This window comes from Equus caballus, chromosome 15 (genome assembly GCF_041296265.1).
Source record: "Equus caballus isolate H_3958 breed thoroughbred chromosome 15, TB-T2T, whole genome shotgun sequence".
NCBI lineage: Eukaryota > Metazoa > Chordata > Mammalia > Perissodactyla > Equidae > Equus > Equus caballus.
Window position 1 is genome coordinate 67,712,549 of NC_091698.1, and position 24,345 is coordinate 67,736,893.

Here is a 24,345-nt window from a genome sequence, read left to right on the forward strand (position 1 = left end):
CTGTGGCCCCTAAGAGATGTGCTGCTGGCCGGGTTCCCTCCTGCCCCACCTCTGGGCCCAGAACTGGGATGGACAATGCCAGCTGCCCGGCAGGTTCAGCCAGCCCCAAGCCTCCAGCGAGCTGGCCACTGCAAACCGGTGGCTTTAGCGTCTGTGGGGTCTCTGCCGTGTCGTGCTTCACTTGTTCCCTCTGCTCCCAGCAGGGGTCCTCCACCATGCTTCTCTGAGAATCCTGAATCGGGTCCTTCTTGAAAGCTCCCAGCAAAACCACCTGCTCTCTGAAGCCTTCAGCCTCCTGACCTCAGAACCAGCAGAACGTTTTAGCTGCGTCTCCTTTGCGTGTGCCTTTTTCCTGTGTTGAAACCACCTGTCTGCCCACGTCTGACTGATCTTCGCACTCAGCGACAGCAGGGCCTGGTGTTCGGTGAGCAAGTGGACGGACGCATAGACGAACGCGGGCACTCACTCATGCTGCGTGCAAAGCCCAGCGGGGTTTCTCCCTCTCCATTTAAAAAATGGTTCTTGCAGAATTCATAAACAACCTGTGGTACATTTATGCAATGGAATACTACTCAAAAATAAGCCAAAGGACAAACTCTTGATATACAGGCGACGTGGACGACTCTCTCAGAAATTATGCTGTGCAGCAGCAGCCAGACATCAAAAAGTACATGCTGTATGACTTCAGTCACATGACATTCAAAAAAGGGCAAAATTGCAATTATTAATAGAAACCAACCCGTCATCGCCTGGGGTCGGGGTAGGGAAGAGGATCAACTGGGAAAGGGCCTGAGGCGACTTTCCGGGGTGATGGAAACGTTCTTTGTCTTTATTGGGGCGTTGGTTACATGGGTATTTACACTTGTCCAACTCATCAAATTATACGCTTAAGATCTGTGTACCTCGCTGTATAAAAATGTATCTAAAAATAGTAGATACAATGTCTTTTTTTAAATGAAGCAGTTATGATTCTGGAGAACTAAAAGATCAAAGTAGAGAAGCTACACTCATTGGGGTGGTCCCAACATACCCAAGGCTGAAGAGCTTCCGGTAGCTGGCAATGGCTTTTCCTCATGAGGGTCACAGTCTAGGCACCCAGTTCTGCCCATAAAAGGGGGCTTCGTTACCTTATTTTCTCTTTGATTCACATGAAGGTCCATTTGCCTGTCCACAAACATCTGATCAGAAGAAACCTACCGGGGTCTCCAACCCCTGGGTTCCTTCACCGTCTGCCCCGTGAGCATTTCTGCACCAGGGGCCAGCCACAACACTAGATCCAAGATGGAGACAGGGTGCTTCTGAGCTCGGCCCTCAAAGGACCCCCTCCCAGTAGTTGTAACACAGCCCCGAGAGTGGGCAGGAAGCCAGGGGCTGCCAGGAAGCTCCAAGCACTGCACAGGATTCCCACCAGCAGAGAAGCCTTTCTGTGAAAAGACCCAGCTCTACAAGCCAAGGGAGGGCCCCTTTCAAGATGAGCGCTTGCTTTTTCATTAACTCCACACTTTCGGTTTGGAGGCCGATCCTGGCACAGCCCCGGGCTCAACACCCAAGCTGGTCCAGCCTCTTCAGTCAGAGATGACTCATCACATCCCAGACAGCCGCCCTTCCAAGAAGCCCTGCCCTTGGAGCCCTGGGCCCTGGACGCAGAGGTGGAGGACACAAAGCTTCTTCTGCAATGGAACTTTCCAGACGGGTGGACCCCTTCCCTCCTGCCTACCCATCTGGTCCAAGACCACAGGGCACCCACAGCAGGCTAAGCCCAGGTGGGTACTCCAGGTTGAGCGGGGGAGCGGAGAGAAATGCAAGTCACTGCTGCAGCCCTCAGGGAGGAAGCCTTGAGGACAAGTAGGGAAGAAGCCCATAAATCACACTCAAAGTGGGCAACTGTGGGGATGTAAAATGGTGCAGCTGATGTGGAAAACAGTCTGGTAGTTCCTCAGAAAATCAAAAATAGAATTGCCATACGACCCAGCAACTCCACTGCTGAGTATATACCCAAAAGAAAGGAAAGCAGGGTCTCAAAGAGATATTTGGACACCATGTTCACAGCAGCATCATTCACAAGAGCTAAAAAGTAGAAGTAACCCAAGTGCCCATTGATGAATGAATGGATAAAGAAAATGTGGCATATGTATACAATTGAATATTGTTCAGCCCCCAAAACTAAGGAAATCCTGCCATATGTGACAACCTGGATGAACTTTGAGGACATTATGCTAAGTAAAATAAGCCAGTGACAAAAAGACAAAGTAGGCGCTGGCCCGGTGGTGCAGCAGTTAAGTTCGCACGTTCCGCTTCTTGGCGCCCCGGGGTTTGCCGGTTGGGATCCTGGGTGCGGACATGGTACCGCTTGGCAATAAGCAATGCAGTGGCAGGCGTCCCACGTACAAAGTAGAGGAAGATGGGCATGGATGTTAGCTCAGGGCCAGTCTTCCTCAGTAAAAAGAGAAGGATTAGCAGTAGTTAGCTCAGGGCTAATCTTTCTAAATTAAAAAAAATTTTTTAAAAGACAAAGTATTACTTCTATGAGGTATCTAGGGTAGTCAAACTCATAGAGACAGAAAGTAGAATGGCGGTTGTCAGGGGCGGGGGGAGGGGTAAATAGCGAATTTCAGTGGGTAGAGTTTCAGTTTCGCAAGACGAAGGTTCTGCAGACTGGTTGCAAAACAATGTGAATGTACTTTACACAACTGAACTTTACACTTAAAAATGGCTAAGACAGTAAATTTCATGTTAGATGCATTTACAACAATTAAAAATAATAAGAATATTTTAATGGTTAAGATGCTAAATTTTATGTTATGCATATTTTACCAATTGAAAATTTGAAGGGAAAAAAAAAAGCAGGCAAATTGACTCCTTGTATCAAAGTCTTCAAAAAGTATATACACTTTGATCCAGTAATTCTACTTCTAGGACTTGATCTTTAAAAAAAAAAATTTTAATGATGTACACAAAACTTGGCTGCAAGGATATCCACTGCAGCATTGTTTATAATGGCAAAAAAACGAGATTTAACCCACAGGCCAATAACAGGGCACAAGTTTGCTAAACTACAATAGATTCTTACAATGAAATGCTATGAAGCCACTGTAAGTAGTGATGTAGATGTATATATTGGGAAATGGTTCATAAAATATCCACTTTAAAAACAGGTTATAAAATATGATTGGGGGCTGGCCCGGTGGCGCAGTGGTTAAGTTCACACGTTCCGCTTCTCGGTGGCCCGGGGTTTGCTAGTTCAGATCCCGGGTGCACACGTGGCACTGCTTGGCACGCTATGCTGTGGTAGGCGTCCCACATATAAAGTAGAGGAAGATGGGCATGGATGTTAGCTCAGGCCAGGCTTCCTCAGCAAAAAGAGGAGGATTGGCAGCAGATGTTAGTTCAGGGCTAATCTTCCTCAAAAGAAAAAAATGATTGTATGAACTTATTCTTGTTTAAAAAAACACATAAAAACCTACAGGAAAAAAGACTGGAAGGATATACCTCAAAACGTTTACAGAGATCTAAGTCTCAGTTTCTCCAAGCACAAAATAGGATACTAACAATGCCGAGCTCACAGGCTGGCCATGAAAGTTAAATTAGATGGCATTATAAAAAGCAGGACGTATGGTCTCAGAAAACATTTTCAAGTGATGCTCACAATGACCTCTTAGTGAGAAATCTAATTCAGGGAGAAGAGATTATTCCAACACTCCTCAGGTAAAGGTGCCAGACAACCGACAAGATCCAGGTCTTCTGGCTTCAGCACCCTCTGCTCTCTCCACCCAGACTCCACGTGTCTTCCTTACCCGCCATGACCCACCAGGGGTTCCCAAATCTCAGGCTTCTGGCCAGCCCAGAGTGGCTCATCTTTCACGTGTCTATCTGATGGCTGAGTTATAGCTGTCTACTCTGGCAGGGGATGGGCCCTCGTGTCAATGCTGGTTCTTCAAATTCACTCCTCACAGCCCTGTCCACACACCATACCCCCAACCAACTACTTTCCGGGGTAGCCTCCAACGATGGAGAAAGGGCTGCCAGGAGAAGATGTGGGGAGACCACACCAACTTCTTTCTCTCCAGCCCTCAGGTTTTCCTCCTGTGAGTCTATTTATCGCTTTGCCCTGCTTTGTATCCCGCAGCCCAGGAAGGCATTCAATGAAGGTTTGGTGAACACACAATTAACACACCCAGCCTCCTCCCAAGACACTCCAAGAGCAGTCTGCTCCTCCCTCTGCATCGGGAAGCCAGGTTCTCACTCTGTGGAGGACCACAGCCTGGGGCCAGGGCAGCAGGACCAGAAGAGCTGACCCGCTTCCCCACAGAGCGAACAGCCCACACCCCTTTGAGAAGGAAGCCAAAATAAACAGCTAATTCCTGCCATACCAGGACTGAAACAAGCAGAAACCAAATATGCCACCAGATCCCGCCCTAGGAGCAGCCTGGTGTTTTTTCTTTTATTTTTAAGTTTTAATAAGCCACAAAATTCCAGGTGAAATCAGAATAGCTTGGGGTTGCATTGACTGAAAGAGAACAGGAAAAAAAGGGAAAGAAACCTTGAGGGGTGAGGAGAAGAGAATTTGCAAATCATAATTCTCACAGCTGCTTAATGTGTTTCACATTTTTACTTTTCACAGCACCTTCACAATTTAGCATCTCGCTGCAGTATTTTGGGTGAACTGGGCCATTTTTCTCCACAGCCAGGCCAATCTTCTACCAGGCAGCCAGCGAGCGAGCCTGCCCGGAGCATGGACCGCGGCTTCCCTGGTGCTGGGCTGTGAGCGAGAGGAAAAAGGGGGTTGGCTAGGCTGAAACACAGGGCAGAACTGGTTTTCAAGGGGCCCATAGCCCATTGCGGGGCCACGATGAGCCCCAAATTAGGCACCAATGACTAAGGTCTGTGGGGATCAGGGCAGGACTCATGGCTGGAGAAATGGGCCATCATTCCCCACGTTATTACCACATTGAGCTAGCGCTAGAGAAACAGAAGCCACACAGGCCTGAGGGAAGAGGGAAGCCATTTGCCACGGAACAGCCCTCTGACGGGTGGACTGAGGCACTGGGGCTTTTAGGGGCTGAACTGGCTAAGGCTTGAGATGTCGAAAGAGCGGGCCCTGATGCACCCTGCTCGTCTGTCAAAGCTGGGGATACCCCTTAGAGCTCAGACCAACAGAAAAGGGGACAGTTTGTCACCAGGATCCACAAAGCCTTCGTCCTAGTCTAGGGCCCAAGGCCCCTCAGCTCCAGATGGGCCCAGGCAGCGTGCTGACCAACAGGTGAGCCCGATTTTAGGGGAAACAGGCTGTGCCACACTTCGTGGTGTGGCTACCAAGGGCCAAAGTTCTAGAATACCAGCAAAGGGACTCCCTGAGTCTCACTACTGGGCTCTCAATGCCCCTCATTTCCAAGTCTCTCCCACACACACCCCCTCTTAGCTCCAGAAAGGTGTGATTACACCCCACCTCCAAACAAGCCAGCTCCATTTCCCCAGGGCTTCCCTTTGAACTTTCCTTTCCCTGGAAGGCACGTCTTCCACCCATCTGCGGACCATTCCTTCTCAAGTTCCGGCTCACCTCCCAGTTCACCTGGGAAGGCCCCACACTCACTTCCCTCTTGGGAACAGAGCAGGTCAATCAAACAAGTACTCCTTGGGCATCAGGGATGAGCCCAAAAGCCAAAACCAGAGAGAGCCGAGTTCAAATCCCATCTGGGTCACTACTGGTGTAACCTGAGGTGAGTCAGTTCTGCCTGAGCTCCAGAGTTCTGCCCTCTGTACCTTTCACCTACTTTGGTAACAGCACCCTGATTTTACTTTGAGGAACTATTCCTCCAACTCAGTCCACAAGATTCAACTGGGGAAATCCCAACCCTGGCACCAACCCAGCCACCTAGATGCTGGTCACCGTAACTGGTTCCAGGGTGGGCATAAGATCAAGCCAGGTCAATGAGAACCCTCCCCGAGGCCCTCTCTCCTTCTGAGGTTGTGAGTGCTATGCTGCAGGACCATGTAAACCTGGAGCTGCTGAGAAAGACCTCAACACACGCAGCCTCTGGATCCAGCTATACCTGATGCCACCCACCCTGATGACTTTCTAATTACATGGGCCCATAAATTTCCAGTCCCCTCCCCCTTTTTGTTGTTGCTTTTCCAGCTAGTTGGAGTTGCATTTTTGTCATTACAACCATAAGTCTAGTTATATGGAAACATCCGCAGAAGCATGATGTCAGAGGGGACAGCTCCTGAAGTGCAGGACTGGCTGAGCTGAGGTCAGGTATGGCAGTGAGGATTTGGAATCTCCCAGCTAAGAAAGTGTAATTCCAGATACACAGCAGCATCCCCGGCTGAAATGCAGCCTCTTTTGTCTTGAGGCAAGACCTTGGGCCATGGAGGCTGGAGCTTTAGGGCATCTGGCAGAACACTTCAGGATATCAGCCTGTGTTAGACACTTTTTAGGGCCTATAGTGAGGCCTACAAAAAGGGGCCAGCTTCACTCTGGCAGTCCCTCTGGGCAACACGGTTTTACTAAGGGGCCCTTTCTGCCTGTGGACAACAACCCAAGGTGGCTGAGGGTCAATGCAGATAATCGGGGTTGGAAATCCTCTGCACCTGCTGAAGGTAGTGGCAGAGAAGGCAGGAAGACCGGACCCCGTTAGGAGCTAAGGCTGGGGCCTGGGAAAGGCCTGACTTGCCTAGGATCTTACAAGGACCCTGTGCTGTGGCTCTCATATGCTGCTAGAGAGCCAGACGCAGCTTGGGGGCAAGGGGCATGTGCACTCCCAGCCCAGCCCATTGCTTACCCACTAAACTGAGGGCTGGGGAGCTGAGAGGAGGCCTCAGGGACAGAAACTTCTAGGCCTGGATCTAGAGCCAAGGGCTCTGAGTCACACAATCTTTGGCTCTAGTTTCTCATCCGTGGAGAAGAGCTGATACCAAACACCCAGAGGCTTATGACTAGGGAGCTCTGGGGAACTGTAGGGCCAGACGGACCCCAAACCTGGCCAAGAAGCCCTCTGACTGCTCAGCTCATAAGACCATCCCAGGCATGACACCCCATTTGGAAGTGGGCTGCTGGGGAGCTGCAGCCCCAGGGGGGACTTCGTGAATGGTCCTGCCAAGAGGTCAAGGCGGAGCTCCCCACTGAACAGAATTAGGGGCAGCCATGTGGCTGGGGCACCATGGCCAGGCAGGAAGTCTGCTGTCCTGCCCCAGTGGGCTGCAGTAATAAGCTACAGACCAGGCACCTGGGGTGTTTCCATTTCCTGCTTTTTCCAAATGGAAGACTTCACCAACACCATGGCCTGTCAATCAGGGACTAGGCAGGAAGGAGTGGCACCAGGGAGCTTATGACTCATCAGTTCTGCCAGAGCAAACTGCAAGCTTAGCTCCTCCTCCAGAGCCGCTGCTTCTCCTCGAGCCGCTCACCTGCCTGCCCCTGCCTCAAGGAAGGGACCCTAACTGTTCACTGTGGCACCCCCAGCAGGCACACACTGAATCAACTGCTGGGAAATTTTACTTTCTCCTGTAGAAGCTGGGCCAGGGACCTTGAGGGGTACAACTACGAGAGACCAGACCCCTGGCAGGAGAAACACACTGACCTCTAACTGGGGAGACCAGGCCAAGGTGCAAATGAGCTTGAGGAGGAAGTGAATGCTACAGGCTGTAGCTGCAACCGAGGGAACCTCCTGGTGGAGAGGCACCCGACCTGAGCGTGATGGGAGTGTTAGGGCAACCTGCGTGCAGAGTAAGGAAAAAAGGGCATGTTAGGCAAGGACAGTGGCTCGAGAAAAGGTGGAGACAGAACTTTGTAGATCACGTTGGAGTCTAGGAGCAGACCTCATTCGGCTGGAACACAAGGCTCTGGGAAGGGAGAAGAGGGAGAGAAGATTAGGGGTGCAGAAGAAATGACCACCTGTCCTCCAGGGGCTTCAAGTTCAGAGGGGAGAGAGGGCTGACAGCCGGGAGCAAGCAGATCAGACAAGCAGGCTGTGCCAGGGACTTCCTGAGAGCAGGTGGCACTGTGGACGGGCCTTCTGAGGAGGACCTTGAAACCAAATGACTCTAGGTTGTTGTTTTCCTTTTATTTTTGGTGAGGAAGATTTTCTCTCAGCTAACGTCTGTTGCTAATCCTCTGTTTTTTTGCTTGAGGAAGATCCACCCCAAGGTAACATCTGTGCCAATCTTCCTCTATTTTGTATGTGGGTCACTGCCACACCACGGCTTGACAAGTGGTGTAGGTCCATGTCTGAGATCTGAACCTGCAAACCCTGGGCTGCCAAAGCGGAGCATGCTGGACTTAACCACTACACCACAGGGCCAGCCCCTCTAGGTTGTTTTTTAATACAAAGTCCATGGAAGATGTTCCCCCCAAACAAACCAAGACAGTGGTGGGGCTGTGCCATCAAAAACAGATATTTATCATCTGCCCCGGAAATGGGCGGGGAACATTTCCTTTCCAGGGCCTTCCCCTGGTCTGACACACTTGGTCAGGGGGCAGTGGGCTGGCAGAAGTCACAATGGGCCCACTGCAGCACCAGGGGAATGGGGCAGGAGAGGGGCAGACTCCCCATTCTGGACCAAAACGACTGATGTTGACATATGAAAGCAATTTTCTGAACAACTCGCGCACCAACATCACTGGCTCTGGGCTGCTTCCACACCAAGCAGGCCCATGGGATGGTGGTGCGGGACTTCACCAGCGGCCACGGCTCCTACTCTACCCAGGGCTGAAGGAGGTTGGAGAGGCTGAAGTCCCCATCTCCCTACTGCCCAGTTAGGGGCCCCTCTGACTACCCTCAGGGACAGAATGACCATGCCAAAGGCATCGTCCCTCCAGGAATCAGAAAGCATCTTCTGGTCTAACCTACATCCTCCCGACTTCAGAGGAAGGCCGAGTCCTTGTGAGTGCTGCCTCAAAGGGACACAACGCCAAGTCCCTCTGCTCTGCAGGGGAAAGCGGGTGAGTCGAGTGTGTTTTTCTGTCTTTTGGGAGCGGGGGTGAAGAGACGCAGAGCCTGCTCCCACTCCTCCAACAAGAACAGGTGCTCCATAATGGAGACACCCACACACACGCCCCAACTGAGCCTCCAGGCCTGCCTAGCTCAGGCTCCCCCACGACGCAGGGCTCCGTCCTCTTCCCTCCGGCCAGGCATGCTTGAGAACCAAACTCCCGGCCCCACTGGATGGTACCAAATGGAACCATGGAGCAGAATCCAATGAAAAATGGTAAATAAGCTGTGGTGTACTGGCCTGGCCAGGCGGAGTCCTCGTGAGGAGGCCGGGAAGGCTCCAGGGGGAGGCCACATGGAGTGTGACACCGTGAACCTGAGAGGCAGCCAGGGCTGGAGCATTCCAGTTCAAAGGCAAGCTAACCGTCATCTCAGGTAAGACGCTTGACTTTTGTCAGCCTCAGTTTCCTCATGTGTACCGTGAGGGATTGGCCTAGATCATCGCTATGATTCCTTTCAGACTAGAATCCTGAGCAGCACCATCACAGGGTGTTTACAAGCTCTGGCTGCCTGGGTTCAAGGCTGCCCCACTCGCAGTGAAATGCGCATGAGTCCCGTCAGCTCTTCAAGCCTCACTCCTTATCTATAACACGGGAATGAAGAGAATACTTACTCAGGGGCTTGATGTATGCATTCAGCAGGGGTACACTGGCACGGAGTGAGGGCTTAATAAGTATTATTCTGTGAACTCTGTGGCCTCCTGCTGCCACCATCCTTTCTATGGACTGAACGTTTGTGTCCCCCCAAATTCACATGTTGCAGCCCAAACCCCCAATGTGATGGTATCTGGAGATGGTGCCTTTAGGAGGTGATTAGGGTTAGGTGAGGTCATGAAGTAGGGACCTCATGATGAGATTAGTGGCTTCGTAAGAAGGGAAAGAGAGAGGGATCTCTCCACGCGCACACATGGAGGAAAGGCCATGCAAGGACACAGTGAGAAGCAGCCATCTGCAACCCAAGGAGAGAGCCCTCACCAGACCCCAACCCTGCTGGTCCCTTGATCTTCGACTCCCAGCCTCCAGAACTGAGAAACAAATTCCTGTTGTTGAAGCCAGCCAGTCTCTGGTGTTTTGTTACGGCAGCCCAAGCCGATGAAATCAACCCCCTTGCTCATAAATGGAGTCAGGACCAATGACCAGCCATCCCCATCCCCTACTCTCTTCATGGGGAGACCCACTGGATTCCCCCAAACCCAGGAAGGTCAACCTCATGCACATCCTGGAGGCCACGTGCAAGTCTCAAGCACACGCAGGGTCGGGTGAACCTCGGCATGCCAAGCAGCAGGGCGTGGTCACTGCAACAGGACACAGAGAACAGGCAGAGAGGAGAAGGGAGTGGGAGGCCACGTGCAGTCAGTGTGGGACAGGGAGCTAGCGCAGCCCATGACCAAGCAGCCCACGCCAGTGGCGCCTGGCTCCTTACCTCCCCTGCAGGACCTCTGACCACCGGCACTGTGCTCCCCCAAGAAGCTGGAGGCAGGCTGGAAAGAGTAAAGAGCAGGAGACAGGGAGCAGTGGGTACTGAGCCAGGTCTACAGGAAAAAGTGCTGGAAAGGACCCCTACGGAAGGGTGTTAGGTTCACGGAGTCTGTGGCAGAAATGGTTTCCAAGAGGCCCAAGAAACCCAAAGGCCAAATGAAGATCACCCTGAAGACAGGCCTGTGCCAGAGAAGGGAAAGGGAGAGCAAAGGGACAAGACCCCACACACTGGACCATCCCGGGTGGGCACCTGCCCTCCCATAGTCTGGCGCCGAGTCTGTCCAGGGTGGCAATTTCAGCAGGTTTCCTGGGATGGTGTGAACAGTCTCTCAACAAGGAAAGGGGCTCAGGGACCTAGAGGTGGACAAACAGCCCTGGGTCCCACCAGCCAGGGTCAAAGGAGGCTGTGCCCTGCACAGATGTCATAGTCAGTCCCCCAGGACCTAAAGGAGACAGAGGAATGGGGGTGGGAGGCTCATAATCCAAAGCCCATGTCAGAGAGTAGAGGTTCCAATCCTGGCTCCACCATAAATCTCTGGGTAACTTTGGGGAAGGTACATATCCTCTCTGGGCCTCAGTTTCCCCATATATAAGATGGGGAGAATGTCCCTATCTATAATGGAAAAGAAGGTGACAAATATTCTACCAACGCCAGACCAAATCCCCACAGGGCCACTTGCATTTCTAGACTTTTCTCTCCGGGTTGGTTTGTGCCGGAATAAGGAGATGATCAAAACATCCAAGGTTCCTGGCAACGGTCTGGTCTGAGGCGCTCTGAGACGTCACTGCCACCAAGGGTCACCCCTCAGGCTACATGATCCCAGGGTTCAGGGATCCAGGGAAGGAGCCTGAAGTGCAAAGTTTGGGGCAGGTCTCTTACTAACATGTAACACCATCAGGGGCGGTTCAACAGCACTGTTTCCCCAGGTGGGCCACCCACAGTCCGTATCGTGAAACTTCTACATCACTGACCCTGTGTGCCCGGGTCCCCACCAGAGCATCCTTCACCCTGGGAACTGGTTCGGACCTGCTCATCACTGGATCCCAGCACCACAGGTGCCCACAAATACCTGAGGAGTGACAGACTGCTCTATAGCATAGAACACCCGATTTGTAGCCAGTGTCAGTCACCAGCACCAGCCTGACAAGGAGCTGGCACATTTTTTACGCCTTTCTCAACCTGGTTACACAACTGATTCCTCTTGGTCATGGTAACCCCGTGAAGGCAGGTATTACAACCCTATCTCACAGATAAGTCAGCTGAGGCTAAGAAAGGTGAAGATGTAATTCACCCAAAGGCACTCAGTTGGGTAACTAGCTGTTGACAGCGCCGGGGTGAGAACCTGAGTCTTCTGACATCCCAGCCTGGTGCCTGCCATCCGTCAGTATGCACTGGCATGGCTGGTTACCACTGGAGTCCCCTCAGCTGGTCAGTGCCTGGGCAGTACCAGGGGATAAGTATCTGGGACATCAGCCCTGCAGGCCCATCATCAACAGAGCATCCACTGACCTACAGCTGCCACCTGCTCCTGCTACATGGGGGCCAGAGAGTAACGAGCCAGGCCTGCTGATGGGGAGCCCCGTCCGGCGCCCACACTTACCTTTGATGACAAAGGCCTCTGCCAGCAGCCGCATCTGATACAGGGGCTTGTTCTCCATGCACATGTCATCAATCCCAGCCCGCGCATACATGCTGATGGCATCTCGGTACGAGCCCTCCACGTAATGCAGCTTGCCCAGGATCAGCATGGCCTCACACATGTACTGTGGCTGAAAAGACAAGAAGCACATTAGCAGGCTCCTGCCCCCATCTCCACCTTGTACTGTGGAATGAATTATCCCCCAATGAACCATGATGATTTGCCAAAGACTCTGCTCAGAACTCCCTTCCTCCTCCAGGAAGCTTTCCATGACCCTCAAGCACATGCCAACCACTCCCTCCTCTCCACACCTGCAGTCCACGGCCTACATTGTGGCTCTCACTGAAATTCTTCCATGAGGCCCTAATTGCTTCACATGTGTCTATCTTATGATCACCCCCCCCCCCCGACCAGACTGCAGGCAGCTTGCAGACTGGGCCGTCTTCCCTCTCCTGAAGCCCCCAGAGGCTGGACTCAAGGCTGGTGCTCAGGAGTCCAGGCACTTATTCTCAAGACAAGTGGGGAGTCAGGGACCCAGGCAAGTTTGGTGAGGCCTAAAGCTTTATATTTGGGGGGTGGGGGGGCCTCTTCATACACATATATGTACAAATATACAATTAGGTGAAAGGCCTCAGAAAGAGCCCATGCAGATGAGGGGCCTGGAGCTGAAGCCCCCCACCCACAGCAGCAGGACCCTTGAAGGGAGAATGGCCACAGCAGCAGCATGGGACAGAGACAGGAGAGCGAAGGCCAGCCGGGCCACGGTCCTCGTCTTATCAGAAGCACGTGAAAGTGCAGGATCCAGGATGCCAAAACGGCCTAAATTCAGACCTGTTTTCACTCCCCTACTTTCTCAAGTGCTGCTGACACCCAATCTCCACCCCATACAAGGACTCTCACGGCCTCCTTCAGGACCTGAGGGGGTCTGGCCAGCCCTGCCCGAGAGCCCTGGCCTTGGACTTGGGCCCAGCCTGGCTCCAAGATCTCCCACCTTCTGAGGCCACTGGCTCCAACCCACTGCCTCCGTTTCTGTGCTCAGCCGGCCCCCACCCCTTTAGGCCAGGCTCTGGGCACCACCCCCACGGCACAGCAGCAATTCTGTCCACAAAGCTCCCTGGAAACATAGTGCTGGCCCCCATCCCCCACCTCTGTCACTGGCAGGAAGGTGCTGCCCCGACTCCCTGCGGGGAGAGCAAAGTCTGGGGTACCTGTGACCCCAGGGAAGCCTCCACCACTCCCACCATCTACTGCCCTCTCAGAGGCCAACTAAGGGAAATGCAGCCCAGCAAAGCCAAATTCTCCTTCCTCACGGGTCCTTTCAGTTTTTGTAGATACACATTCCTCCTCTGCCTTTGCTCACACAGGTCCCCTCCCTGGAACAGTCTCCCTTCCTCTCAGCCCACCCAGATCCTCCTTCATCCTTTGGGGCCCTGCTCGGGCCCACCTCCTCCTGGAAGCCTCCCCGACTACAGGGAGCCCCCTTCTGCTGAACTCCTACAACGCCTCTACCAAGTGTACCCAATCGGCCCCCGCACACCTGCCCTGCTAACCAGTGATGACCTCTCAAAGGCTGAAGTTTTCAAGGGCATTTGCCAGTCTCCTCGAAGAGGCCACCCACTCGCTGGGCCAGGGCCACAGATCACACCTGCCGAGGCATGCAGCCCACGGTCCCTCCAAGCTGGGCAACGACTCTGCCATTCCCCCAACACGGTCTCAAGCCACAGGCACATTTCCTCCCTGCTTGGGCCTCGTCTTCCCCTTGTGAGGGAGAGAGAACAACACCCACCCCTCACCTCCCATCACAGTGATGCCAAGAGCATTAATAGGGCAAAGTCCAGAAAAGAGCTTTGAACTTTTCTTTAGAAAGGAGTTAGATAAATACAGGGCATGAGTAATCATTATTATTATCCTGTCCTACTGTAAATGGGGAAGAGGGCAGCTAGGTTCAGACGGACGATGAAAGGCTGTAAATTACAGTGAGCGGTTCCTGGTAGACCAATGACAGTCTACAACAGGGCTTCCACCAAGCTGGGGAAGAATTGAGAACAATGTGGTGCATGTTTCATAAAGCCAAATTTATACCATTTTTTTAAAGTTGCCCTTAATTCTGAAAGCATATCTGTCTTGCTTTTTGGTATTAAGATCTATTTTCTTTTATGGAGTGATGGTACTAGACAATGGTACAGTTTTGCTATTGTTTTTATTTGCTTTTTTAATGGCCCTATGTGGCAGAATTAAAAGTTGGCTACACTCTGCAGGACTCCTGCATTTGGATTTGAAATGTTCTTGGCCAGTCAATCCAACAGTCAGGGAACCACAGAGCCCTGGCCCTGTGGAAGGATGCTGTGCAGGAGGTCACTCAGTGTGGGGAACCATCCCTCCATTGTGTGGAGCCAGCATGTCACCTAGTCTCTTGGTACCTCATTGTCTCTGTCAATAGAAAGGAAAGAATGACCTCATGTGGATACCCAGGAAAGAGGAGAGAACAGATGAGGAAATAATTCACAGATGCAAAATAGGACCTCTAAAAGCAGGCATGTCATCATTGCTAAGATTAATCCAGTTTCTGTGTCATCATTTTATCTCTATTCCAGTACGCTGGGAAATAGCATCAAGAAGTGGCAAAGAGCATGAGAACTTGGGATGTGGAGGCAGACAGGCCTTCAAGTCCTGCACCTGCTACTGTGGTCCTTGGCTAAGTGACTAACCTCTCCTGGGTCTCAGTTTCTTCACCTGGAAAATGAGGGAAATGGTAAATACCATTGCAGGTTACCGTGAAGCACCAAAGAGATGGCACAAGGCCTGGCGCTCAGTGGATAAGTTATGACAGACGATTTGTTTTCACCAACCTCCACAGAAGGGAGCTGGACAGGATCCCAGAGTCCACTGAGAGAAGAAAGTTTCAGACCACCCTGAGGACATGCCTCAGGACCCACCTCTCCTGCCTCTCATCCTCATCCCATCAGAGCTACTCAGGATACACGGGAATCTGCCTGAGATTGCATCTGTTGCCCGGAGAGATCGCCGCCCACCACACCCTGGCCTTTGGGGTAAGACAGAGAATCCCACAAACCACTTTTAATATTTTATTTTGCCTGATCAACATCAAGTTTTTAGCTTTGGCCTAGATAACAGTGGATTTCTCAACGTTATTGGTGCCTATGTACATGTTTGATTAATAAAGCACGGTAAAATCTGTACGTAATAAATGTGATTTGGTAGACAAAACAGTTGTCACAACAATACATGTGGATACTATTTGGCCAATACAAAGAATGAGGTATTGGCATGGAGAAAGCTCCAAGTGAAAGTTCTCGGTGCAAAAGAGCAACTTGTAAAATATGTATCCTGTGAGTTAATAAGAAAACAAAGCTGTATATGTGTCTACGTGTGTTTGTTAAGGCAGAGAGAAAGGAGTGTGGGACACACACCAAATGGTGACCAGCACTCAACTCTGGGGATGGGGGTGGGGGTGGCAAACATGGCAAAAATTATTCAAACTACTTATTTAGTGAATTTTTTATAATAAGCCTGAGCCATTTTTATTCTAAAAACAACTTTTAAATATTTAATGGGGTCTACTGGAAAGAAAAAAATTAAAAGAGGTCTTGGTAGGAAAAGCTTGGGACCTACCAATCAAGTCTAACTCTTTCGACTGGCAGATGAGGAACTGGAGGGTCGGAGAGGTCAGGGAACATGCTCAGGGTCAAGGAGCTATTTAATCCAACACAAAACCTCCCAAAGCGACAACAATCCCTGCCAAGGAGTGTAAAGGCAGTAACCCTAGGCTTCCAGTCCTCTCCCCCCTCTGCTTACAGAAAAAGCCCACACTTCTTGGCCTGGTGTTCCAGCCCCAACTCTGGCCCCAATGCACTTTGATAACCTAATTACCCACCATTCCCTTTCACTCCAGCTCACTGACCTACTTTAATGAAATTCTATTTTTTTTTCCTTTTTCAAAGATCGGCACCTGAGTTAACACCTGTTGCCAATCTTTTTTTTCTTCTTCTTCTCCCCGAAGCCCCCCCAGTACGTAGTTGTATATTGTACTTGCAGCTCCTTCTAGTTGTGCTATGTGGGACACCACCTCATCATGGCCTGATGAGTGGTGCTAGGTCCTTGCCCAGGATCCCATCCGGAGAAACCCTGGGACGCCAAAGCAGAGCGTGCGAACCTAACCACTTGGCCATGGGGCCGGCCCTGTAATGAAATTCTTATAAGAGGAACCCTCAGACTACACTCTGCTTCCTTAGTTTGGAAGGCCCTGTCCTATCTCTCTATATCCAAATCCCTCCCCACTTAAAGATCCAGCCCCCACAAGGGTCTAATTCTCATACTTGCATCACCCTGAGTCGATCCCCCACCTCACTCCAGGGAGTGTGCCCCTCAGACTTGCCGCCTCATGGACACCACTCGTGCTGCATGTGTCACAGCCCACCTTGAACAATTTGCCAATGGGAATTACTTTCCCAGTAGACCTGCAAGCTCTTCAAGGGCACGGTCCATACTGAACTCATCTTTATCGCCCTCAAAATACAGAACACAATGCCTTGCGCATAGTAGGTTGCAATATAATGTTTAAGTCAGTGAATATATTACATTACTTTGGAACATCGCCTGGAAAATCACATCCTCTTTGGGTCTCTAATAACATACCCATACCTCTATTATAGCTCAGGATACAATGTAATCTAGAACAGTCTCAAACTTTAATGGGCACATGAATCACCAGGAAAGCTTGTTAAAATGCAGATTCTGATTCAGATTTTGCATTCCTAACCAGCTCGCATACTGTGGATAGGTAGACCATGCTTTGCATAGTAAAGGTCTAGAGAAAGCTGTGATTATACTTCCCTGTATACCTCCTCTTGGTGCCTTGCATACAGTAGGTGCTCAATAAATGCATATGGACTTAAACTGGCTTGCCCTGTTACTGAGCTCTTCTGTCGCTAGCCAACTCTGCATGTTTGCCTGTTTCCAACTAGATCACGGGTTCCCTGAACTTTTATTTCCGAGACCGTCAAAGAGCCCAAAGGAGCAGGCACATAGTAGATCAACCAAGCACTATCTAACAGAAATATAACTTCAGCCACATGTGTAATCTAAGTTTTTCTAGTAGAATTTTCTAGTCACATTAAAAAAGGTAATAAAAATAGGGGCCAGCCCCGTGGCCTAGTGCTTAAATTTGGCATGCTCTGCTTCAGCAGCCCAGGTTTGGTTCCCAGAGGCAGACCTACACTGCTTGTTGGCAGCCATGCTGTGGTGGAAACCCACAGACAAAATAGAGGAAGACCGGCACAGATGTTAGCTAAGGGCAAATCTTCCTCAGCAAAAAAAAAAAAGGTAAAAATAGGTGAAGTTAATTTTAATTAACATTCTGTTTAACCCAATTTATCCAAAATATTATCATTTGAACATGTAATCAAGGTAAAGAATTAATGATTTTTTACATTCTTCATTTTCTTCTAAGTCTTTGAAATCCAGTGTGTTTTCACACTTACAGCACATCTCAGTTTGGACTAGCCACATTTCAAGTGCTCAAGAGCCACACGTGGCAAGTGGCTACTGTACTGAACAGAACAAGGCCAACCCTTAACAAGAGACTTGCTGCTCAGGTCACCAAATGACCCAGGGAAGGCTTGACCGCAGACAGGAGGCAGGAGAAAGGAGAGGAGGCCCCAAGCCCGGGGGGCTGACAACTTACCAACAGCCTCCCCTGGTTAAGGATACTACTCAGATAGTTTCTGGCTTCATTTATCTTCGGCTCATTCTTCTCCAGCAAAGGGATGGAGTCTTTTATCTTGGCATGGTTCTCCTTCAAACACTGCTCCAGGAGGGCCTCGGCCAGCAGCAACTTCCCAAAGTCATCTGAAAAACAGGGCGGCGATCCCCTGAACACAGCAGATGTGGAGACTGGTACCCGCCCCTGGACCCACCAGAGCACCCCACCCCCGCAGGCGAATGGCCCAGATCCGAGAAAAGACAGAAAGACATGGTTTCCATAAACTTCAATAGCTTAAAAAAAACAACCGGTCACTGTACAAATGGCCCCTTTGGGTTTATTTTCTGTAGTTTAGTGGTTGGGGAGGCAGAGTTCCCAGGACGTGGGACAAATTCCCCAAATTTCAGAATTTAAAATGAGGGACAAAGTTACACGCAGGCCCCACAATGGGTAATAAGTTCTTAAACCAAGGAGGATTCCCCTTAAACGACTGAAGGGGAAAAACATACGAGGTGGCTTAACCATGCATTTTCACATGCTTCTAATTTCCGTCTAACCATAACCGGTTTTCTAGGTTTTAAGGTATTTATTTTAACATAATCAGGGATAACCTAGCAACCAACATGAAGAGCTAAGGTGGGAAGCGGATTTACCTGCGTGACAAGGAAAATCCTTGACCACGTTTGGTACGGGCACTCTCCAGAGTTCTCTCACATATGTTAGCGTATCTGCAGCCCTCACCACCTGGCAGGTGAACTTAGACTGCTTGGTTTAATTTGCTGCATCCCCCACAGCACTGAACACTCCAGTCTTGTCGCTATATTCCTGCTACCTACCCAGAGGCAACCTGGCAGGGGTGGGATGTGGGTGCTCAGGGTGCAGGGTTTAAGTTGAATGTGGTTTCACAACAACTTCAGCTGGCTGCTGCTGTGTGTGACTGCTCACTGCTCCTCCCCTGCAACCAGGACGAGGACCAGCCCACCATTCAATCTGACGTCCAGTAAACAGCTGCTGAGCTAATCGGATCCTCTCCCCACCCCACAAGGAAGCCCGAGGCTCAGGGAGCTCCCTGCCAATCCAAAATGACTCCAGAAATGTGCGCCTGGTCCCGTCTCCGCACAGAGCTCTTTCTGCTGCCAGGATGGCCTTCTCAGACCTACCCGAGGATGCCACTCACTCCTTACTCTCAGGACCATCACCATTTGCTCACAACTCAAAGCCACTGGTACCAAATTGCATGCCTCTGAAGAATCTCCCTCCCTGCATAAGGGAGATGCCTCTGGGAGAGCACCCCCAAGGCCCAGGGAGCGGTCACAGGAGAGTCTCCCTCTGAAGAGGCCACAGCCTGTTAGAGGTTGCCTTTGCTGCCTACCTTATGATTTTTAAAATTAACATTTGGAGGAAATGGTCCAAAAAGTACCTGGTTCAAAGCATCATCCATTGCTGGTAGAGTAGAAGTTGGAAGAACCTTTATAAAGGGCAACCTGCCAACATATATCAAAATTACTATTTTTGTGTGTGTGACAAAAGTTGGGGCTGAGTTAACATCCATGCCAATCTTCCTCTATTTTATGTGGGATGCCATCACAGTGTGGCTTGACTAGTGGTGCTAGGTCTGCACCTGGGATCCGAACCCACAAACCCCAGGCCGCTGAAGTGAAGCGCCTGAACTTAACCTCTATGCCACCGGTCTAGCCCCACAAAATTATTTTTGTACAAACCCATCGACTCAAGAATTCACTCCTACAGATGTGACATCCCTGCACATGCATAGAATGACCTATATCGAAGGTCATTCCTGCGGTATTCTTTATAACAGCAGAAAATTAGAGACAACCTTTATGTCCTTCAACAGGAGGCTGATTAAATAAGGCATGGAAGATCCATAAAAAGGGACGCCACACAGCCATAAAAAGGAATGAGGAAGCTCTGGATGTGCTGTTATGGAATGAACTCCAAAAAATGATAAGAAAGCAGAGCGCACACAGTGGATGTCACAGGCCACCGTGTGTTTATGCATAAAAATATGTGAAAGGACAGCAAACGTCTGAGAACCTTGCTGGCTTCCGGGGAAAAGGGGAGAAGCCGAGAGAGGCTTTCCACGCTTTACTTTTTGATACCTTTGGAATGTCGACCCATGTTAATCTATCACCTAGTCAAAAATAAAGTCAAAATCAACTGGGAATAAACGGCACTCTTCTCCTTCATTTCCAAACCTCAGCCAGGAGGAGGGTGGGCTGCTTAGGAGTGGGTCCCTGAGCGGCATTCCTGAGCTGCGGGCCTCTGCACAAGCTGCTTTCCCCCCTAACCTGTTCTGCATCTGTAAAACCAGGGGTAGGAGTAGGAACCAGCGACTTCCAAGGGAACCGCCCCTCCCCAGGCTCCGCCTCCCGGGCTGGTCCCCGCCCTCGGCCGTGGGGAGCACCTGCGCGCGGGGTTCGCGGCAAAGCCATTGGGCTACCAGGCCCCGCCTCCGCCACCCAACCGCCCCGCCCAGAGCTCCCCACAGCTCGTTGGCTCCATTCCTTTCAGGCCAAGAGAAACCAGCTTCCTTCCGGGGCAACCCTCAGTCTTGAAATACTCCCCGGGGTGCGCACGCCCCTCAAAATCATGGGAGTGTCCTCGAAACGTGCGCGTTCACAGTGTGCTCCGTGGGGGGGAGCGGGGGCGGGGGGCGGCCTGGGGGCGGCCTGCGAGCGTTTGTGACCCAGTCCCCGGAGATGAGTGGAGAAACTTAGAGTACACGTTCAGAAACGTGGATAATAATGTGACAGGATAATTACGAATCTGTTGGATGGAATAATAAAAATTCAGGGGGTAACAGTTTATGTATTTTATGGAAGTATCAGAGCGTAACAGATTGGGAATTTAAAATAAAACCGATCCTTCACCACAGATCTTTTCAGAAGCACTGCTCTAAACCACAAGAGTGCCTTTTAATGCAAAAGGGGGACTAAAATTTGCTGAGGGCTTACTGAGTGCCAGGTACTTTATTATATAGTATCATTTTATCTGCATAGTCCTAAAATGTAGCTGTTATTCTCATTTTATAGATGAAAATTAAGATAAGCAATGTTGTTATGGTAACAGCCCATAACAATAACATAACACAGCCAAAGAATAGTCTGTCTCCCTTGCAGCCCATGCAGAGCAGAGCTTCTGGTAGTTTAGAAATAACGATCCATCTAAGAGCTGTAAACAGTAGGTTACATGCTAAGAGTACGTAATTCTAAGGACAGAGATAAGAACTGTTCTCAGGGAGTTTTAGACCATTTTGTACACTAACACTTCGGGTCCCTCTCCCTCTGCACTCCCCACTCAGTCTCCGCTTTTTGTTAGGCAGACACTGAGCAGGCATTGGGAACTTACCTTCTTTTCTTCCTTGACCAACTCTCCTCCCTGCTCCACTCTTCCTCTTCCTTCCCCTTTTCTTTCCATCCCACTAATCTCATCTGGCCCGTCTGTGGAACTGAAGGATGTTTTGGAATTCCAAGTGCTAGATTGTCAGTTGTTAAATAGGAATCCAGATAAGGCTTTCCTGTCCTTCTCCAAAGGTAAAACAAATTGCTTTTTATCCTCTCGTCTGAAACCTACTCTTATCCCAGTTTGGGTAAAATGTTTCTGCGTCTCCCCTCCCAGGGGCATTAGGAAGATGTTCCTGACACAGTGAAACAGACTCTGGGAGCTGGGTGCTGATTCTGGCAGCCCAGCCCAGCCCCCTTCCCTTGGCAGAGGCCCCACCCCTCTCCAGGCTTCTCTCAGGGCTCCAGGTCACAGGGACCCACTTCAAGGACACTTGCCTCCCCCTCAGAACCCACATTTACAGGGCAGAGCTCCCCTCTCCACAACCCGCCAATTCACAGTCAGGAAACCTGGGTCCAGCCAGCTGCGCCCAGAGCTCAGAGCAAGCCCTTCCCCACTGGGTCAGATGGGGACACAGTGGTCCCTGCAGCTGCTCACCACACAGGTCTGCAGAGGGCTGGGACCTCCCACCCACAGCGAGAGCCACCTGCCTCAAACACTCTCCCGCTAACGTTAACTGAAGAAATGCTCAGAACCATCTCCCGTTCGAAACAAACAAAAAAATCATTTGGCTAAAAAACAAAAGATGGGGGGTGAGTACAGATTAGGGGAGCCTCAAGATGGATGGAGACAGGGCAGACACATGAGAAAGCAATACAGTAAAAGAATATCAGAATCTTGTTGATGAGTTTCCCGCAAAATTCTTTCGGCTTTGCCGCATGTTTGAAATTTCCATAATAAAACGTTGGAGAGGAAAATAAAAGACCCAACCTATTAACCAAATGCAAGGTGTGGCTGCATTTGGATCCTGAATCTAACAAACAAACTGTAAAATTTAGTCATTAGACTTTGGGGGGGGCTGTGATAATGGGATGGTAGTTATATATTTTTCAAGAGTTCTTATTAATAAAGACATACTGAAATACTGCAGTGCGGGGCAGAAACAGGTCCGGGTGTAGCTCACACAAGATTGTTCGTGAGTTCACAATCACTCACGCTGGTTGATACTTGGGATTCATTCTTCTCTCTACTTCTTTGATGTTTTCCAAATTTTTCATAATAAAGTTTTCTTTCTGCTTTTTTTTTTTAACCCCTTGGATGGGCTCTTTGTTTTTACACAAACAAACCCCATCTCAGCCAGCAGCACTCCGGGGTTCCCCTGCTCCATTTTGACCAAATCTAAACCGGATGTGAGTTTGAAAGAAAATGTACAAAGAGTAGCAAGCACCTTCCCCCTGGGTGGGTGGTGGCTGGGGAGCAGCCTCCCCAGACAGGAAAAGGGGGTAGAGGCCCCTTCTGCGAGAGCATCTCCTGATCCTTATCGCCCACCGACCAGTAAGAGGCCCCCCACAGCTGGGTCCTCCCCTCCTACTCCCTGTCTTGAAATCAATGGTCTGGGAGCTATTTTCAGTTTCTACAAACCCCACAGACACAGCAAGGCCTCGGTGTGTAAAATAGGGCTCCACTGGGATTCAGCTCCCTCCCTCAGGACCTTCCTCCTCTCTCCCAAATTCTGGTACTGTTGAAGTTTCCAGTCACTGACTCTAAGAGTCTCTTCTAACAGGCCAGGTGGGACTTGGAGAATCTTGCTCCTGGGCTGCAGGGGGTCAGCACCGACACCCACCCAAAAAACAGGCTCTCAATCCCTCGAGTGATCCGGGAACCGCGTGGAGAGAGAACCAAAATAGCCGACAATCCAAAAAACGCCCTATGCACGGGCTTTGGGGTCATTTGCTTTCCTTCCTCATGTGCGTGTGTGCATACGCGTGCGTTTTGGGATAGTTCATCCGGATTGAACAGTGGGAGAAAAACTGCTCATAGAACCAAACCCAAAAGTCGGCAGGAGAGACTCCACTGTCCCTCCATCTCCTTCCTAGTGCTGGTCAGTTCCCATAGCAAAGCCAAGCCAGGCTGCAGGACCCCCTTCTGTCATTTGGTGACAGGGACTCAGGCCTGGGTACAGGCTCTGACACATACATATTACATGACCTCTTTGGGCCTTGGTGTCCCTATGTCTAAAATGGGGACAATAATTCCTGCCCTCCTCACAGGCTTGTTTACAAGAATCAAAATAAAACTGAGAAAGCACTTTATAACTATACCATACCATTTATAAACTATGCCATACCAGTGCTTCCCAACAGCGCTTCGTAGAATATGATCAAAGTAAGTTTGAGAAATGTAGTATTTTTATTCTAACCTTGGTTTGTACATCACAGGCAGGTGAGCATATTAAAGGCTCTGAGAAGTCCTGCAGTTTTTTAAAAAGCCTGTTTAACCATACTGAATCCATTAAGTTCAATTTCTTAACTTTTTTGGCTCCCTAAACCTTTTCTTCCTGGGATACCAATTAATTAATTACTCAACTTCCTTGAGACCTCTAAAGAACAGCTTAGGAAATACCGTCCTGTACAGACTTGAGGAGGCCCTGGTTCCTATCTTGGGCTCGGAGTGATTCTCAGTGGTGCTAATGTTACTCAGATTCCCATACCTCGCCCAGGTCCCAGTGCCCTCTGTGGGGGTCAGTTTCCTTTCTCACACTCACCAGTCCCACCCCGCCACATCAACCCACCCAGGCAGGGAACAGAGGGGAACCTGTAATTTTGTCCTGGAAGAGGGGCTCTCCCCAGCTTCTCCCACACATGCACCTTTGGCTCTGATCACTGCCCCTCACCACCACACTGAGACCTACCTCAAAGCTTCAACCGGACTGTCAGTCCCCAACACCTGGCCAGCCCCCTGGGTATCCTTCCATCCTTCCTCCTCATTGGGCAAACACGCTCTGCCCTTCCCAACACCAGTCAGAAGCCAGGACACGTTCGGCTGCTTCCCGAAACCTTCTCAATTGCCCTCTGATCACCTCCTTGCCTCCCCATCCATTTTGGCAACAATTCAAGCTGGCATTTTGTGCTACACATCTTTGAGAGGTAAGAATGCAAGTGGTTAAAAGGATGAACTCAGAAACCTGGGTTTAAATCCTGGTTCCATCACTT

General features: G+C 50.3%; 1 protein-coding gene across 5 annotated transcripts in view; it reads right to left on the reverse strand.

Annotated features, from left to right (window-relative positions):
• Positions 1-24,345, reverse strand: part of TTC7A (tetratricopeptide repeat domain 7A) — a 121,370-nt gene that overhangs the window by 95,430 nt on the left and 1,595 nt on the right. The window contains exons 2-5 of one of the 5 annotated variants that reach the window (XM_070235511.1): positions 17,813-17,976; positions 12,070-12,238; positions 10,413-10,470; positions 4,625-4,759 (exon numbers count right to left, since the gene is read on the reverse strand). In XM_070235511.1, the coding sequence (XP_070091612.1) occupies positions 4,625-4,640 (16 nt within the window). In that variant the 5' untranslated portion in view covers positions 4,641-4,759; positions 10,413-10,470; positions 12,070-12,238; positions 17,813-17,976. Of the gene's footprint in view, positions 1-4,624; positions 4,760-7,580; positions 7,716-10,412; positions 10,471-12,069; positions 12,239-17,812; positions 17,977-24,345 lie in introns of those variants that run through there. The other 4 variants (XM_070235510.1, XM_023619129.2, XM_023619128.2 and 1 more) reach the window with 4 other exon arrangements.